Genomic DNA, 18,768 nt, shown 5'->3' with positions numbered 1-18,768 from the left:
TAGTGGTGCAAATGATACGGATTTTTTTCTTCTATTTAAGGGGAATATTTCAAAATTCAGCTTTATAGTACATCTGTCAGTACGTCTGGATGGAATACAACTCAGATTGAGTGGATAATTACACATTTTAGCCTTGTATTTATTTTAAGTAGAGCTAGTGGGTTTTTATTACTTAAGGGGCATGGACAGAGTGGATAGTGAGAAGTTTTTTCCCCAGGGTGGATGGGTCAATTACTAGGGGGCATCAGTTTAAGATACGAGGAGCAAGGTTTAAAGGGGATGTACGAGGCAAATCTTTTACACAGAGGGTGGTGGCTGCCTGGAACTTGTTGCTGGGGGAGGTAGTGGAAGCAGATACGGTAGTGATTTTTAAAGGGCATCTTGATAAATACATGAATAGGATGGGAATAAAGGAATATGGTCCCTGGAGGGGTAGGGGGTTTTAGTTTGAGGCTTGGAGGGCCAAAGGGCCTGTCCCTGTGCTGTAATTTTCTTTGTTTTTTGTTAAGTTTCCCTGGGATTTCTGATTGACCAGCAGCAGCAGAGAGAGAACACTTTAGTTTGCCAAAGTCTACTGGAAGGTGTCTGGAACCTCTCTCTCTCTCTCAAAGCTCCAAGACTGTTAACAAATGTTAACACAAGTATGCCTGGGTTTGCTTACTGTATTTATTTAAAAAGGGATTTGAATGGTGCTTATTTGGAACCGAAATAGTGATAAGTTAGATCAAGTTGTTTCCTTCCCATTTTTAAATACTGTTCAACTGTTAACAGTTGTTTCATTTGTTGGTTATATTTAAACCAAGCTACTGAATAAAGTTAATTTCACTACAGAAGTTCCTACTTTGTCAGTGGAATCATTCCTAGAAAGAAATATCCTTTCTTCACATTTAGGTCAAAAAAGAAAAATTGTTGGGGTCTAGTCTGACTTCATGATGTAGCTTGAGGTTCTGGTCCAGGACCTAACAGTCTGGTTAGGTGCATTGGCCATGCGAAATTCTCCCTCAGTGTACCCGAACAGGCACCAGTGTGGCTACTGGGGGATTCTCACAGAAACTTAATTGCAATGTTAATGTAAGCCTATTTGTGACACTAACAAATAAACGTTAACACTACCCTCACCTTTCCAAGGGCAACTAGAAATAGTAACTGGATACCGGCCTTGCCTATGAATGACTAAAAATTCCCTTTAATTACATTGAGTGGCCATTTCCCACTGGTGCAAAAGAGCAGTCCATTTTCCTGGTATATAATTATTTGTTCCAAGAGGAAGCAAGTATCCCTGGAGCAGAAATAAATGCCAGAAATCAAACGAACAGAAAATGCTGGAAACACATGAGGTTCAACAATATCTTTGAGAAACAGCACGGAAACATTTCAGGTTGACAGCAATGCTTCCTCTGAATTTTCCTACACTGGGCAGATTACAAACTTCTCCAAGCATTAATTTTTGTCTATGGGCAATTTCTATTTAAAAAAATTAACCACTTACAGCACATTTACAACAAAGCAAATAAATAAGATATTTATTGAAGATGACTTACATTATGCTGGACATTGCTTGTGTTTCCCCATTTTTCAGTGACTTTGCCAAGGTTGACATCTCTGTATTCTGTATTCTTTGTAAGACAATTCAGACAATTTTTACAGAGCTATGGCTCTGTAAACTTTGAGACAATACTCTGTAATAGAATCAATGGCTTATGCCATGCAATAGTCACATAAAGGACATTTACAGAAAATTAATACAATAACCAATGCACTTTATTCAAAAGATCTAATTGATAATGCATCAACTGACATTGGTAAGGCCACACTTGGAATACTGTTACAATTCTGGTCACCCTAATATAGAAAGGATATTATTAAACTAGAAAGACCGCAGAAGAAGTTTACTAGGATGTTACCCAGACTTGATGGTTTGAGTTATAAGGAGACTGGGATTTTTTTCCCTCTGGAGCGTAGGAGTCTGAGGGGTGATCTTACAGAGGCTTATAAAATAATGAGGGGCACAGATCAACTAGTCAGTCTCTTTTCCCAAAGGTAGGGGAGTCTAAAACTAAAGGGTGTAAGTTTAAGGTGAGAGGGGAGAAATACAAAAGTGTCCAAAAGGGCAATTATTTCACAGAGTGGTGAGGGTCTGGAACAAGCTGCCAGAGGTAGTAGAGGGAGGTACAATTTTGTCTTTTAAAAAACATTTAGACAGTTACATGGATAAGACAGGTAGAGGGATATGGGCCAAATGAGGCAATTGCGATTAGTTTAGGGGTTTAAAAAGGCCAGCACGGACAAGTTGATCTGAAGGGCCTGTTTCCATACTGTAAACCTCTATCTCTAACTTCCGAATTGCTGGCTAAATCAACACAGCCTTTTTCTGCAAAGGCAAAATACAATGATGCTGGAACTAAAAACAAAATTCTGGAAATACTTTGTCGGTCTGTCAGCATCTGTGAGTAGAAAACATTTCCCGTCAATGAACTTGCACCAAAACTTAAAAAAAATCTGCTAAATATTGCATTTGCAGTTCCACTATTTTCACTGTTATATGGCTCCAAACATCATCGATGCCTAGATTTTCTCCATGAACAGATGTTACCCTAGTTAGTGCAGGGCTTACTTTAGAACTAAGCAGCTCTTACATAACTAGTATGACAGATATGCTATCTGAAGTCAGCATCAGTCTCTGCAGAGGTGCACTGTAATCCACGTATAATGTTTGATAGCATCTGTAATGTTGAGCATTATCTGTAATATTAAGAGTCCAAAGATGTGCGGGTTAGGTTGATTGGCTATGCTAAGAAATTGCCCCTTAGTGTCCAGGGATGCGTAGGTTAGAGGGATTAGTGGGTATATGTGGGGGTGGGGCCTGGGTGGGAATGTGTTAGCTGCAGACTCAATGAGCCAAAGGGCCTCTTTCTGCACTGTAGGATTCTATGACTATATGCGCTTAGTTGGATAACATCAGCAAACAACCGTGTGATAGGTATAATTCTGCTCTCAAAACCTGCTCAGAACTGGCTTCAGAACATCAGAGCTCTCAAATACCAGCATATGAACTAAAACAGCAGACAAATGTCACTATCTATTTCTGATTCAGTGTTAATAGATTACACATTTTCAAAAGCATAATCCTTACTTCTCTTGGTAGTAGAAAAATTTAATATATTTTGCTATGTGCTCATTGATTTGTTGCACTGACAACATGGATGTGCTTTTTTTTAAAGCAAGTAACATCCACCAGTCAGAATTTTTTTGTCCAATTTGCTCATTGGATTTACTCAAAAATCCCTTATCTCAATGTGCATACTTGTTTTCAACAGACTGCAAATAAACTCCAATGCAATATTTCCATTTAAACAAAGTTTCAAACTGCATCAACATGAACTTTTTAAACTAAGTGACATTTCAAATTGCCCAGTTTTCATTCAATCCATCTTTTATCACTTGGAAGTTTTCCAACAACTTTTAGTCATAATTTACAAACCCCAGCACTAACTGAAGATTGAGAAATATCCCTCCAGTTTCATACAACTCATATTAGAGGCACTTGTTGGTTCAGATTCTACAGCTTCTAAAAATCATTCTTTACATTTTGAACTTTTCTACTTGGGTTCTGTTCTTCTGCTTAGAATCAGAATCCTCACAGTGCAGGAGGCCAGCATTTGGCCCATTGAGTTTGGGGGAACAACAATCCAACCTAGCCCCACCTCCGTAATCCCATATAATTACTCCAATAATCCCTTTCACCTACGCATCCCAGGATACTAAGGGTTAATTTAGTATGGCCAACCAACCTAACCCACACATCTTTGGGATTAAGTGGAGCATTTGGAGGAAACCCACAGACTTGGGGAGAATATGCAAAAATTCCACAGTGACCTAAGCTGGGAATCAAACCCAGGTCCCTGCAGCTCTGAAATAGCTGTGTTAACCACTGTGTCACCATGCCACCCATATAACATGGTGAGGGAGCTCTGCCTCACCTTATTTAATGCCTCCGAACATCATCACCTACACTTAGCCTTGTCCCTGATCTCCTCTTCTACACTACTGTCAGTCTGAATAAGCTTTCCGCCTTCAATCTTGTTCTTGTTCACTTCTGCTTGTCTTTCTGGATATCCTTCTTTCCTGCCTTCAGCTTTGCCCTCCTCTCCCTAACTCTAAGAATTTGATAATGCAGGTGGAATACATTTCCTCAGAGGGGAAGTCCAGAGTAAGAGGGAGTATAAGCTTAAAATTAGAGGTAGGCCATTCAGAGGTGATGGCAGGAAGTGCTTTTTCACAGAGGGTAGATTCCCAAATGGCTGCTGAGGCTGGGACAACTGAAATTTAAAAATGGAGATTGGCAGAACTTCGGGCAAGGTCATTAAAGCATACATTAGCCACGACCTAACAGAACAGTGGAACACGCAAATAATTGAATGGTCTACTCCTGTTTCTGTATTCTGCAACCTCTACCACCTCAACATCTTACCTATATTGTGGAAAACAAAGCTGTAAATAGTATTGCAACTGTGGTTGTAAGCTTTCCTATTACAGCTCAACTTTTATATTGCATTCTATTTTTACCATAAACCCAATATTCCATCCAATTTTTAAAATACCACATCTTATGAATGCCAATCCCAGGTGCCTCTGCTCTTCCATATTACATGACCTCTCCCAAATGTTAATATTGAAGAATACAATGAACCACCTTACAGACATTGAACTCCTGTATCCTCTTATATTAACACAGAAGATCAAACCCATATAATGCACAAAGGCACAACAGAGACTGGAATATCTGCATATACTGTGTAGCAAACTTGAATTGGTAACTTAGTAGGATGGGATTACCAAGAATAATTTTATTATTGTTTGGAAGCAATTGTCAATCTTTCTAGAGGTTGATGAACAAAATAAGCGGCTGTTTAATCTGAAATCACAGCTGTCATGGTGAAATGTAGAATGTTAGATAATCCAATTACATACAAGTTGCATTGGCTTATGGCGGTGAATTGATTAAACATTTCACCTCTGGGTCCTGATCATCCTCATGGGATGGAAGTCTCTGCTAGCTCAGCAGGTCCTCGATAACAGGGTTTGGATTGTCTGAACCAACTGTCAACTGGCATTGCAAGAATTTCTTTATTCTTCTGTGGAATGTGGAAAGACAGCCTTTGTTGCCCATCTCTAATTGTGCAATGTAGATGTTAGATAATCAGAAAATCAACACCACAGTAATCAGATTCATTAACAAGTAGGATGGAAACCACCCTTAGTTTGGCCGTTGGATTCACACAGAGGATCTCAGAGGGAATTTCTTCAGAAAATCTTCAAGCTTCCAAGGTCAAACCAGAGCTAACCTGAGGTAAATTTTTTCAAGGATAGTGGTTATATCATGGCCTAATATAATGACCTACCATACTCACTGATTGTAAGAAAGCTGGTTCCTTTTTAATAAAACCCAAAGTGTGTTTTCTGATTTCTTGGACCTTCACATAAGTTGTTCAGACTGCATTTCTATCACACAGGTAACTACCCCGCATGGTAGTAATCGAAATGGAGTATACTCTGAACACAGTATGATGATCTTCAGCCATTTCAAGTCAACTTTAAACCATATGGAAATCTTAAGAGCATTGTCAATCTTCTCTATCATTCAAATTTTACTTGTGCTGTCAGAGTAAGCATACAAGCATTGTTATTGCACATTCTAATTTTGCAGTATTGATTCTACCACTTGCAAAAGAGTAGAACTGAACAGTGGAACCAGCGTTGCTCCTCATTAACAAGGTGGAAACAAGGTGCAAATGGCCGAGGGTTCCAACAGACGCACCAAGCAAGCAGATGAAGACATAATATTGGTTTGTTTTAATTGCAAAGTAGCAAACAAGTATTCATCACAATTTCATACAACACAGGAAAACTTAAATTGTTTGTAAATCTTATTAAATGGTTTGCAGGAAATTTATTTCAATTGTTTTCAATTAACAATACAAGTATAGACAAGAAGGCGGGTAAGGAAAAGAGATTAAAGGGGAATAAAATAAAACCTTATTACTTGGGTCTTAAAACTAACTGTAAACTCAGAAATCTGACTGTCCAAATGACCATTAAGAACTAAGTAAATGATGGGGACAAGCAGTGTAACAGCTAGTAACCAAAGTACCTGGTGCAGAAAAATAATGCCACTATGGATACTGAGGAACATCACACTGGAATATTCTTATAGTACAGAAGTCAGTTTCTCAAAGCAAAGCTGGCAACTTTTTAAAAAAAATAAAATCACAGTAATTGTGGAATAACCACAATTGGCTAACAAAAACTAGTGATATAATCTTCATGGAATACATTGGTATATTTTAGATCTGTGACACCCTGCTGTCCATCACAGACAACACCCTAAGCTGCCTGGAGTGTGCCACATATAATCACAAGCATTTGGAAAACCCAAGGTTCTCTGAACTCCAACCAAACAGTTCCCGCAAGTTGCTTATAACGTGTGGAAAATCCTTTTCTGTTTCTCGGGTAAATAATGAATCAATTTTTGTGAACAACACTAAACATTATTTTATGGGCATGATTTCACTGTCAAAAAATAAAAGTTTATGAGTAAAGATCCAAAATAATAGTGATGTCTATTGTGTTCCAGACATGTCCTGAAGACATGCTAAGGTTTTCTGAGGATTACATGCACGCAGTGCTAGTTAGGTCTTTTCTTGATGGTAGTACTTTAGGACACACACAGTCCTAAATAGCTACTGAAATCACATTAACTCATCACCTCCAGTTTTGGACCCTTTCAATCTGAACTTCTCTCGCAACTGCAAGAATAAAACTGTTCCATTTTAATTATATTAAAAAGTACACATCTAGACAAAATACAAACTTGGCAATTTAGGTTTCTGGTTTCCAAAAATGTCTCAGCGCATTTTCAAATTTATAAGTGTGGGGAAGAATCTTCCAACTCCAGTTTGCATTTTTTTTAAATACAAATGGAAAGGTGTGGGTTGTGGGGAAATTAATGAAGGGGCAGGTTTATTGCAGCAGTTGCATTTTTCCTCAAGAATCTATTTGGTGATTTAACAAGAACTGGGCAGTAAATTTGTTCCACCACATAAGTTAATTAAAAACGATACACTTTTTCTCCAACCAAACCAAGGAGGCTTCTTCCGGCTTATCTGAACAGACCAATTAATGTTCTTTCAGATTACCATTTAACACAAACAGTGTCAACCTTGTGGGAAGAGGGAAGAGGAGAGTTATTTTCATTGTGAGGAGGGAAGCTGCTTCTTGTGAGAAAAAACTTTTCAACTGTTTCTCCGATCTGACTGCATGAGATTCTGAACATTTTCACCAAACGTGACAAAGACAAACGTTACAATTTAAGGGCAACTTCTGAAGTAAATACCATTCTTAGCGTAGGGATCAATGTCTGCAAGCCTGCACAGCCATAGTGACAAGTCAATATGAAGCTGCAAGCTGACAAAGCAGTCGCTTCCCCCAAGCCACCAGTTCAACTTATTTTTATTTAGAATCAAATAAAATTTACAATGGGTTTCAATGTCATTTAAAAGAAAATGCAAAACAAATTTCATTATTCAAAACAAATTAGCACCTTTGTGCCAATGGAAGGAGGAACCCTATTGTTAGTGGCATTACAGCACCAGTACATGCACACACAGTACATTCTAGGCACCTCCAATTGCTGCCTTCAAACCAGCTGGTTAAACTGACAAAACATCCTCAACATCTTCAACTATCTAATATTTTTGTTATCGGTCACTTAGCTGCTGGAATTTTTTTTTCTAAGTCCAAAAACAAAACAAGAGCTCCCCTATTTGAGTTAAACAATCATAAAGACATCCTCTGCCCCGGTTCCAAAAATATTTTGTCCGTTAGATTTCTCCTGCTTCTCGTTCCTCAGAGCTGTGTTCTGATTTGCCATTAGCACTCTCATAGGAACGCTTTTTCTCCTTGCGATCTTTTTCCCTTGATTTTTCTCTGTCTCGATCTCTGGATCTGTCTCGGTCTCTCGACCTAGAAAAACGGGATAACCTTAGCTTAGACATATTATCAAAGTAATTTCACAAGGGCACATCTGTTACCAATCAGCAACACCTCAAATTCTACTATTTTGGTTGATATGGGTGGGAAAAGCACTGGAGTTTTATAATCAATTCATTAGGCACTTGTCCTGCCAACTACACTGATGGAGTCATCCCAGGTTCATTTTCACTTTAGCAACAAATCTGGAGTCTTTATCAGTCATGGTTTTGAACTGCTACTCTAAAGTAACAAAGCTTCAAGACTCTAACAATCAAAGCAAATAGCTGGAAGTATAAATACCACAATACATAGTGTGAAGTAATTGTAACTGGAAAATTTGCACAAACGAGAGAGTGAAAAACTCATGCTCTTTCTCCAAATTTCTTTTGAGAAAGTCTAATACTTTTAAACAGCCTACAATAACCAATCCAGCAAATATTCAAGTTAATGATAAAAACAAATGCCCCCTCCCCGCTCCTTTGAAGTTGTGTGCCCCTCCCAATTTTGTAATGCCAGTTCTCAATAGAGCTCCATAGCTGCTACTTGCTACTGGGGTGGCACAAGGCACAGTGGTTAGCACTGCTGCCTCACAGTGTCAGGAACCCGAGGTCGATCATTCTCTGTGCGGAGTTTGCACGTTCTCCCCATGTCTGCGTGGGTTTCCTCCACACACTCCAGTTTCCTCCCACAGTCCAAAAGACACACTGGTTAGGTGCACTGACCATGCTAATTTCTCCCTCAGTGTACCCAACAGGCGCAGGTGTGGCAACTAGGGGACTTTCACAGTAACTTCATTGCAGTATTAATGTAATCCTACTTGTGATTAATAAATAAACTTTATTTTACTTTATTTGGAAGAGTGGAACCAATTCCCAATACAAATCCATCATAATCAAGGCTGCTGCCCAACACTGACAGTTTGCTAAGGTCATGGGTGGAATCTTGGGGAGGCTACATCTGGCAATGCAGGACTGTGATTCATTCTACTTGCTTCTGACATGGAAAGCAATGTCTAAAATTCAGGTGGTCCCAGTTGGACAAGCAGTAAGATTACCTATGCTATTGACTGTCCTGTTCAAGGTAATTCAATTCTAGCAATACAGTTAGGATCCCCCTAAGCAATTTGAATGGTTAGGAAAAGTAAAGAAAGACACTCTGAATTGACAAGGCATAACGCATTGGATTGCCCAAGGGAGAAGAATATTACTTCAGACGATACATACACAATTTGGTGAACTGTCAAAGAAACAAAACAGAAGTAGGTCCAAATAAAAGATTTACATGAAAACAGAGGGAAAATCAAAGAGTGACTCCAAAACATGCGGAAGTAATAACATGATATTTGGTTCTGGAAATGCATTTTTAATCTTACATTAGTATCCAAGCTTAAAAGTTCATGCAAATGATCGGTTAAAAATTAGAAACCAGGAACAGTTTAAAACAAAAGGAATGGAATATTACAGGTGGATAAAACTGAAGGCTTTTAGAAAACATTGCTTTCACATGGAATTGACATTTAGCATGGTTAAAACACTAACTTCAGAAATAGAGAAGAACGATAGGTTTTCTGCTTTGACTGTTTAACTGCAACAGGCATATTTCACATGCAAGATGCTGATGTCAGATTTCTATTGAATTGATTTGATCTCAGACATACTGACAAAGTAACCTTTAACATTAAGCTACATACTTTCTTTTGGAACTTTTCTCTCTGCTTCGATCTCTCTCTCGCTCTCTGTCCCTTGAGCTATGCCTGCTGCGGTGGTGACTGCGGCTTCTGCTTCTGCTTCCAGACCGAGACTTGTGCCGGCGGCGTCGGTCCCGAGACCTAGAGCGGGAACGTTTGCGTCGGTCATGGGATGCAGACCTGGATCGATGCCGACGGCGTTCCCTTGATCGTGATCTGAAAAACAATTGTCCTCAGTTATTCTCTTAAGAACCGCAAACACGTGCCTGAGAATCAAGCAACTACTCACTTCTGATCCCTGTTCTTGCCTTGATGGCAGCACGGTAGCACAGTGGTTAGCACTGCTGCCTCACAGTATCACAGATCTGGGTTCAATTCCAGCCTTGGGTCACTGTCTGTGTGAAGTCTGCACGTTCTCCTGGTGTCTGTGTGGGTTTTCTCTGGATGCTCCGGTTTCCTCCCACACTCCAAAGATGTGCAGGTTGGATGGATTGGTTCTGCTAAATTTCCCCTTAGTGTCAAGGGGATTAGCAGGGTAAATATGTGGGGTTATGAGGATAGGGCCTGGGTGCGATTGTCACCAGTGCAGGCTTGATGGGCCAAATGGCCTCCTTCTGCACTGTACAGATTCTATCATTCAATCAGTAGTTAGTTATCACCTCTAACATTCAGCTCATGATCATGTTTGTATTAGTGTTGAGAACTTTGGGAGAATCTGAGCATAAAGTTTGCAAATTGGTTACAGGTGAGAAAGTATTGCCTCAATGGCTCTACTGATTACCTCTGTCATCTACTGCTGCTGAACTCAAGTTCGAAATGTGGTAGGGCATACAGGAAATCTTTCATGTAGACCATGATCTCTGTCATAATTAAACTGAAAGAGCTTGTCTAGAGTGCTACTTAGTATTGATGTGTAAATCTTCAGCCTTGAAACTGAAATGTTCTATTCCTTGCTGTGTTGCATGTACTTAGTTGCTTGGGTATGATCAATTGGAAAGAAGAAAATTGGTACCTATGATGCTGGGTACCTCAAGAGGAAAAAAAACAATCATCCATTTAACACTTTTGACTGAAGCTGCTTCAAATTCTTTCCTTTCATAGTCCTCGTAGTTAGGAATATAAATATACTTGCTAAAATGTTAAAGCAAGCTTACCTCTTCCGATCCCTACTACGAGACCTGGTCCTGCAATATTAAGAAGAATGTGCTGAAAGAATTACACCACAATATTTTGTGTTTTAAACAAAAACATTTACTGTACAAGAGTTAAATAAAGCAAGTACTATTAACTTAACACTATATTTCATAAACACATTCTTAAGCCAAAAGATCTCAACTGGAGACTTCCCATTCTACTTTTATTTTTAACCAAGGAGTTCCCCAATACATGATCTTGTGAGGGTTCCTTCACTTTGCCTGGGACAAAACCAATGTGTGCCACAGCTTTCAGGAATTTACTCTGATCCCCGTCTTCCTGCTATTCTCCCTGGTGTGAAACTTTGAGGAGCTCTTCCATTAGCATTTGCTTAGGTGACCCTCCAATCTCCCTAAGCAGCTCACAATTGTGGACATAAGCATGGGCCTCACAGTACCCTTGCTTAGTGACTCCAACTCAGAAAATAAATTCTTGTTTTCTGCTAGCCCTAGGTCCACAACTCCTTTACAGCTTCAAACAGATTTTCTCTCTGCCTGTTTCTAAGTTCCACTCGTTTCAAAGTTACTCTAGAGTTGACGGACATTTTCTGTGAAAAGACATATGGATTAACACAAAAAAGGATACTTCCCTGCATAACCTATTCCTACAGCAATATGGCACATCTGGGATATTCCAGATAAGATTTTAAACCAATTAACTCCAACTTTAAATCTGTCTTTTGATCTGAAAAATATATTGCTTTCAAACCTTTCTTTGATCTGGGACCCGCACATAAAATTTCAACACTTTACGAAGGCAACTTCGTAACAACTAGACATCACTTCTCTACTAAGAAACTCAAAGGGGCTAGCTACTGTTTCCCACTTCCAACTATAAGCTTATTAAATGAACTGCCATTACTTTAGGCTTTGTTTATCAGATTCTCACAAGTGGTTTGTATTCATACTCCCAAAACAGTTGGATCATGGAATTAAACACTTTCTTGACAAAATTGTAGAGTTAAACATCGGGATAACTGATTGCCATTGCACAAAGTCCATAAAAATGCTGCATGAAGGCTAATACAAAAGGTACAGGCAAGCATAAAGGCAGTATTTCAGATAGGGTCAAACCACAGTTCTACAACCATGCGCCACTTCCCCTCTATTCTAATTCAATCCCTTTTTGAATAGTAGGCCAACATTCCATCAGATTTTAGATTATCGAGTTTCCAAACATCATTTTATTCATTCAGATTGCCGATGCTAGATCAGGAACTCAGAAAAATTATATAGCCTTCATTGCCATCTAGGAGTGTTTTCCAGATAGCAATTGATTGTTAATGTCTAATTTATATCATGTGGGGATGAAGCCCAAAAATTAAGGAACTTATTTGCACCACACCTTTCATGACCCCAAAATGTCTCAAGTTGTTTCACAGCCAATTAAGTACTTTTGAACTGTAACATGGCTGTAATGTAGGGGAATATGGAAGACAATATGTAGGTAGCAATGAGTTACATGACCAATTATTCTGTTTGGGCTATTTAGGCTGAGAGCAGTACAAGAGGGAGAACAAAAGTGCACGTTACCATACAGTCATGTTGGTAATATAGCCCACTTTATATCGTATACACGATATAGTAATAGATATATATAGGCTATATATTTCAATATAGTCAAAAAGAAACCAAAGGCATATCAACATACAAGTTAAATCAACAATTCTTTACACAGAAATACCAACATCGCTACTGTTCACCTCTAACATTTAAGTGACTCGAGCTGCTAACCTTCTTTTCATTCGTTCCTCCTTTTCCCTCTCCTCCCTTCTTTTCAGACGTTCTTGAGTCCTTTTCTCCTGTTTCTCAGCAACAAGTTTCTGCAGATATAAGAAAACATGATTGCACTCAGTAACCTAATTATTCAAGGAACAGATGGGTTAGACCAAAGATGTGAGGATGTGTCAGCTCAGCCTCAGAATACACCATCACCACTGATTCTTGAGGTAGCAAGCATCACAGAAAGATTTAATTAAAAAGTGCATCAACTGTGCAGTAACATACAGAGAACAAAGGACAATACAATTGGCCTGTGCCAATACAAGGTTTCTATTCCTCTGTTTGCCTTCCGTTAATGTGTCTGTCAAGATACACCTTGAACATTGCTAATGTGCCAGCTTTCACCACCTCCACTGGCAGTGTGCTCCAGGCACCCATCACCCTCTGTGTGAATAAATTACCGCCCCCCCACCCCCCCACCGTCTCCTGTAAGCTTAACACCTCTCACCTTAAACCTCTTGTAATCGACCCTTCCACCCTGGGAGAAAGCCACTGACTATCCACCCTGTCTATATCTCTCATAATTTTGTAGGCTTCTATCAGGTTGCCCTTCAGCCTCTGCCTTTCCAGTGAAAACAAAGAAGAACAAAGAACAAAAACAGCCCGGGAAACAGGCCCTTTGGCCCAATGAGCCTGCGCCGCCATTTTGACATTACCAGTCCCCCTCCACCCATGACCCTTATCTATGCTTATGGCATTCCACATTGAGGGAAACTAATTTAGGGACAATTTATTACCTCCAATCAGCCTAATAGCACATCTTTGGGGTGTGGGAGGAAACCGGAGCACCCGGAGAAAACCCACGCAAGCACGGGGAGAATGCGCAAACTCCCACAGACACCGACCCAAATCCATGTGTCTGCACAGCAAACAGTGATAGTCACTGAGCTGTCGTGTTGCCCAGTATCTGGTCCAGTTTAAGCGTACACTAATGACATGAAGTACTAGGCTACTCTCGAACATCCAAGAGCAGCCCTTGTACGACCCATCGCGTGTATGCCCCTCATTGGACAACAAGGCAGACTGACTTAAAACCTGTGAATTAAAAGAGAAAAACATTAGTATCATTCCACATCCTTATACATTACCAGGGACGTCCCAATGCTAATGAACCTTATTTAAAACAATCTCCTATATCCTCCCATCTCCAACCCACTCATGTGCCTAAGTAACTCTTAAACAACTCCAGCATGCCTGCCTCCACCACCCTGCTTGGCAGAGCATTCCATAACCCCACTACTCTCTGTGTGAAAAACCTCCCTAATATCCGTGTTATACCTCTCCCCCCTCACCCTAAACCCATGGCCCCTCGTACTGTGCGTTTCTATCATAGGAAATAGCTTACCACTGTTTACTCCATCTATACCCAAGTTTATCCAACGTCTTGTCAAACCTAAAACCCTCCAGACCAGACATCATCATAATAAACCTTCTTTGCTCTCCAAAACGTCCACGTCCTTCTGGTAGAGTAGCGACCAGAACTGCATGCAATATTTCAAATGTGGCCGAACTAAAGTTTTATGTAGTTGCAATACAATTTGCCAACTTTTATACATGATGCCCCAACCGATGAAAGCAAGCACACTGTTTGCCTTTTGGACCGCCTTATCCCCGTGTTGCTACTTTCAGGGATCTGTGGACTTGTATGCCCAGACTCCTCTGTATTGTCAATGCTCCTAAGGGGTCTGTCATTTACTGCATAATTCGCATCTGAATCTGATCTTCCAAAATGCATCACCTTGTATTTGTCTGGATTAAATTCTATCTGCCATTTCTCTGCCCAAGTCTGCAATCTATCTATGATCCTGCTGTATGCTTTGACAATCCTTGTCACTATCTGCAACTCCACCAATTTTTCTGTTATCCGCAAACTTACTAATCAGATCACCTAAATTTTTCTCCAGATCATCTATATAAATATTACAAACAACAAAGGTCTCAGCACTGATCCTTGTGGAACGCAACCAGTTACTGATCTCCATTCTAATAAGCACCCTTCCACCATTGCTCGCTATCTTCTATGACCAACCAGTTCTGTATCCATTTAGCCAGCGAGTACAAGCCTAGTTTATTCAGCCTCTCCTCATAGTTCAACCCCCTCAACTCCGGTATCAGCCTAGTAAACCTCCTCTGCACTCCCTCCAAGGCCAAAATATCCTTGCGTAAGTGCGGCGCCCAAAACTGCACACAGTACTCCAGCTGCAGCCTCACCAGTGCCCTATACAGCTGCAGCAAGACCTCCCTACTTTTATATCCAATCCCCCTCGCTATGAAGGCCAGCATCCTATTCGCCTTCCTGACCACCTGCTGCACCTGCAGGCTGGGTTTTTGCGACTCATGCACAAGGACCCCAAGGTCCTTGGGAAGGAGAGGTCATGTCTCAGTAAATTTATTGAGTTTTTCGAGGAAGTGATGCAGATGATTGATGAGGATAGGGCAATGGATCTGGCTACATGGATTCCAGTAAAGCCTTTGACAAGGTACCTCATGGCAGACTGGTGCAGAAAGTAAAGTCGCACAGGATCAGATTTGAGATGGCAAGATAGATACAGAACTGCTCGAGTTCTGTAGAGTAAGTAGTCTCACAACACCAGGTTAAAGTCCAACAGGTTTATTTGGTAGCAAAAGCCATAGCTTTCGGAGCACTGCTTCCTCGTCAGGTAAGTGGGAGTAGTGTTCACAAACAGCGCACATAAAGACACAAACCCAATTTACAAGATAATGGTTGGAATGCGAGTCTTTAGAACACAGAAAAACTACAGCACAAACAAGTCCTTCGGCCCACAAGTTGCGCCGAACATGTCCCTGCCTACTTGGCTTACCTATAGCCCTCTAAGTCCCACGTACTTATCCAAAAGTCTCTCAAAAGACCCTATCGAACCTGCCTCCATCCACCACTGCCGGCAGCTGATTCCACACATTCACCACCCTTTACAGGTAATCAAGTCTCAAAGGTACTATGTGAACGGAGGGAGGGTTAAGCACAGGTTAAAGAGATGTGTATTTGCTCCAGCCAGGACAGTTAATGAGATTTTGCAAGCCCAGGCAAGTCATGGGGGTTACAGATAGTGTGACATGAACTCAAGATCCTGGGTGAGGCTGTCCTCATGTGTGCGAACTTGGCTATTAGTCTCTGCTCAGTGACTCTGCGCTGTCGTGTGTCATGAAGGCTGCCTTGGAGAACGTTTACCCGAAGATCAGAGGCTGAATGCCCGTGACTGCTGAAGTGTTCCCCAACAGGAAGAGAACACTGTTGCCTGGTGAGCTGTGTTCATTCATCCGTAGTGTCTGCATTGTCTCTCCAACGGACCATGCCTTGAGGCATATCCGCAGCATATCAGGCAGACAACATTGGCCGACTTGGCCAACATACCAGGTATGTACCGTCTACCTGATGGATGGTGTTCTCAGGTGAGATGATGGCGCCCGTGTCGATGCTCCAGTATGTCTTACAGAGGTTGCTGTGGTTTGTGTGGTGTTGTGGTCACTGTTCTCCTGACGGCTGGGTAGTTTGCTGTGGACAATGGTCTGTTTGAAGTTGTGCAGTTGTTTGTTTTTATAAATATATAAAAAGGAAGAGGCTGGCTAGGGTGAACAGTGGACCCTTAGAGGATGAGAGGGGGGACTTAGTGGTAGGGGATGGGGAAATGGCTGAGATCTTGAATAACTTTTTTGTTTCGGTCTTCACGGAGGAGGACGTGAATAATTTGCCGGGTGTTAGTGATGGAAAGGTGGTAGGACTGGAGGGTCTCAATGACATTACTGTTACTAGAGAGGCGGTGCTCGACAGACTGGAGGGACTGATTGTGGACAAGTCCCCAGGACTGGATGGAATGCATCCGAGGGTTCTGAAAGAAATGGCGGAGGTGATAGTGGATGCCTTGGTGGTTATTTTCCAAATGTCGCTGGATTCCGGGCAAGTGCCAGAAGATTGGAAAACGGCTAATGTTACGCCGTTGTTTAAGAAGGGTGGCAGGCAAAGGGCAGGAAATTATAGGCCAGTTAGTTTAATGTCTGTTGTAGGTAAAATGTTAGAATCTGTCATCAAGGAGGAAATAGCGAGGCATCTTGAGGGGAATTGCTTGATAGAGCAGACGCAGCACGGTTTCGTTAAGGGGAAGTCGTGTCTGACAAATTTATTGGAGTTCTATGAGGATGTGTCTAGGGCGATGGATAGAGGAGAGCCGGTGGATGTGGTCTTTCTTGATTTTCAGAAGGCGTTTGACAAGGTACCTCACAAGAGGTTATTGCAGAAGGTAAGGGGGCATGGAGTTGGGGGTAGGGTGTTAGCGTGGATAGAGGATTGGTTGTCAAACAGGAGGCAGAGTGTGGGGGTTAATGGGTGCTATTCGGATTGGCGGTTGGTGACTAGTGGAGTGCCCCGGGGTCGGTGCTGGGGCCTCAGCTATTTACCATTTATACAGATAATCTGGAGGAGGGAACCAAGTGTATGGTGTCGAAATTTGCTGATGACACCAAGATTGGTGGAATGGCAAATTGCGCGGAGGGTGTGGAGAGTCTGCAGTAGGATCTAGATAGGCTGGGCGAATGGGCCAGGAACTGGCAAATGGAATTTAAAGTTGGCAAGTGCGAGGTGGTCCACTTTGGTAGGAATAATGGTAGGAAGGACTATTACTTACGTGGCGAAAAACTGCAGCAGGCGATGGTGCAGAGGGACCTCAGGGTCCTTGTGCATGAGTCGCAAAAACCCAGCCTGCAGGTGCAGCAGGTGGTCAGGAAGGCGAATGGGATGCTGGCCTTCATAGCGAGGGGGATTGAATATAAAAGTAGGGAGGTCTTGCTGCAGCTGTATAGGGCACTGGTGAGGCCACAGCTGGAGTACTGTGTGCAGTTTTGGTCGCCGCACTTACGCAAGGATATTTTGGCCTTGGAGGGAGTGCAGAGGAGGTTTACTAGGCTGATACCGGAGCTGAGGGGGTTGAACTATGAGGAGAGGCTGAATAAACTAGGCTTGCACTCGTTAGAGTTTAGAAGAATGAGGGGAGATCTCATTGAGACATATAAGATGATGAATGGGATGGATAGGATAGAGGTGGAGAGACTCTTCCCACTCAGAAAGGACAGTAGGACTAGGGGGCACAGCCTCAAGATAAAGGGGGGGCGGTTTAGAACGGAGTTGAGGAGGAACTTCTTCACTCAAAGGGCGGTGAATCTCTGGAATTCTCTGCCCGTTGAAGTGGTGGAGGCTGCCTCGCTAAATATTTTTAAGACGCGGGCTGATGGGTTTTTGATAAGCGAGGGGATTAAGGGTTATGGGGAGAGGGCGGGAATGTGGAACTGAGCCACGACAGATCAGCCATGATCTTATTGAATGGCGGGGCAGGCTCGAAGGCCTACTCCTGCTCCTATTTCTTATATTGAGGGTAAGACGTGGGGGTGTGGGGATGGCCTTGGCAAGATGTTCGTCTTCATCAATGACACGTTGAAGACTCCGGAGAAGATGTCATAGTTTCGGTCAAAGACAAGAGGGTAGCAGTGGAAGGATGCTTTTCTGAATGGAGGGCCACTTATCACAATAAGTGGCATTCCTCAGGGATCAGTGTTGGGACCTTTGCTGTTACATACAAGATTTGGAGGAAAATTGATTACAGAATCAGTTTTACAGCATGGAAACAGGCCTTTTGGTCCAACTTGTCCATGCCGTCTTTTTTTTAAGCCCCTAGACTAGTCCCAACTAACCATGTTTGGCCCGTACCCTTCTATACCCATCTCACTCATGTAACTGTTTAAACGGTGTTTTTAAAGACAATTGTACCTGCTTCTAGTACTACCTCTGGCAGCTTGTTCAAGATAGTAGTAGAACAACTACTACTACCCAGTCTGTGAAAACATTCCCCCTCTGGACTCTTTCGTAACTCTCCCCTCTCATCTTAAATGTATGCCTTCTAGTTTTAGGCTCCCCTACCTTTGGAAAAAGATCTTGATATCTAGCTGATCTATGCCCCTTTTAATTTTTTAGACCTCTATAAGGTCACCTCCTCAGCCTCCTACACTCTAGGGAAAAAAAGTCCCAGTCTATCCAGCCTCTCCTTATAACACAAACCACCAAGTCCT

At 41.7% G+C, this 18,768-nt stretch overlaps 1 protein-coding gene across 9 annotated transcripts in view; it reads right to left on the bottom strand.

The window, feature by feature from the left end:
* Positions 1-5,414: 5,414 nt before the first annotated feature.
* LOC145361526 (putative RNA-binding protein Luc7-like 2) overlaps positions 5,415-18,768 on the bottom strand; it is an 84,683-nt gene continuing 71,329 nt past the window's right edge. For all 9 annotated transcript variants that reach the window (XM_080217339.1, XM_080217341.1, XM_080217342.1 and 6 more), the window contains 4 exons: positions 12,646-12,734; positions 10,873-10,902; positions 9,722-9,934; positions 5,415-8,022 (listed from right to left, as the gene is read on the bottom strand). In XM_080217339.1, coding sequence (XP_080073465.1) covers positions 7,881-8,022; positions 9,722-9,934; positions 10,873-10,902; positions 12,646-12,734 — 474 coding nt within the window. In that variant the 3' untranslated portion in view covers positions 5,415-7,880. The remainder of the gene's footprint in view (positions 8,023-9,721; positions 9,935-10,872; positions 10,903-12,645; positions 12,735-18,768) is intronic.

The sequence above is a fragment of the Carcharhinus amblyrhynchos genome, chromosome 35 (genome assembly GCF_965287045.1).
Source record: "Carcharhinus amblyrhynchos chromosome 35, sCarAmb.v2.hapA, whole genome shotgun sequence".
In the NCBI taxonomy this organism is placed as follows: domain Eukaryota; kingdom Metazoa; phylum Chordata; class Chondrichthyes; order Carcharhiniformes; family Carcharhinidae; genus Carcharhinus; species Carcharhinus amblyrhynchos.
The sequence above is the reverse complement of the archived record's forward strand: the minus strand, read 5'-3'. Positions and strand labels throughout refer to the sequence as shown.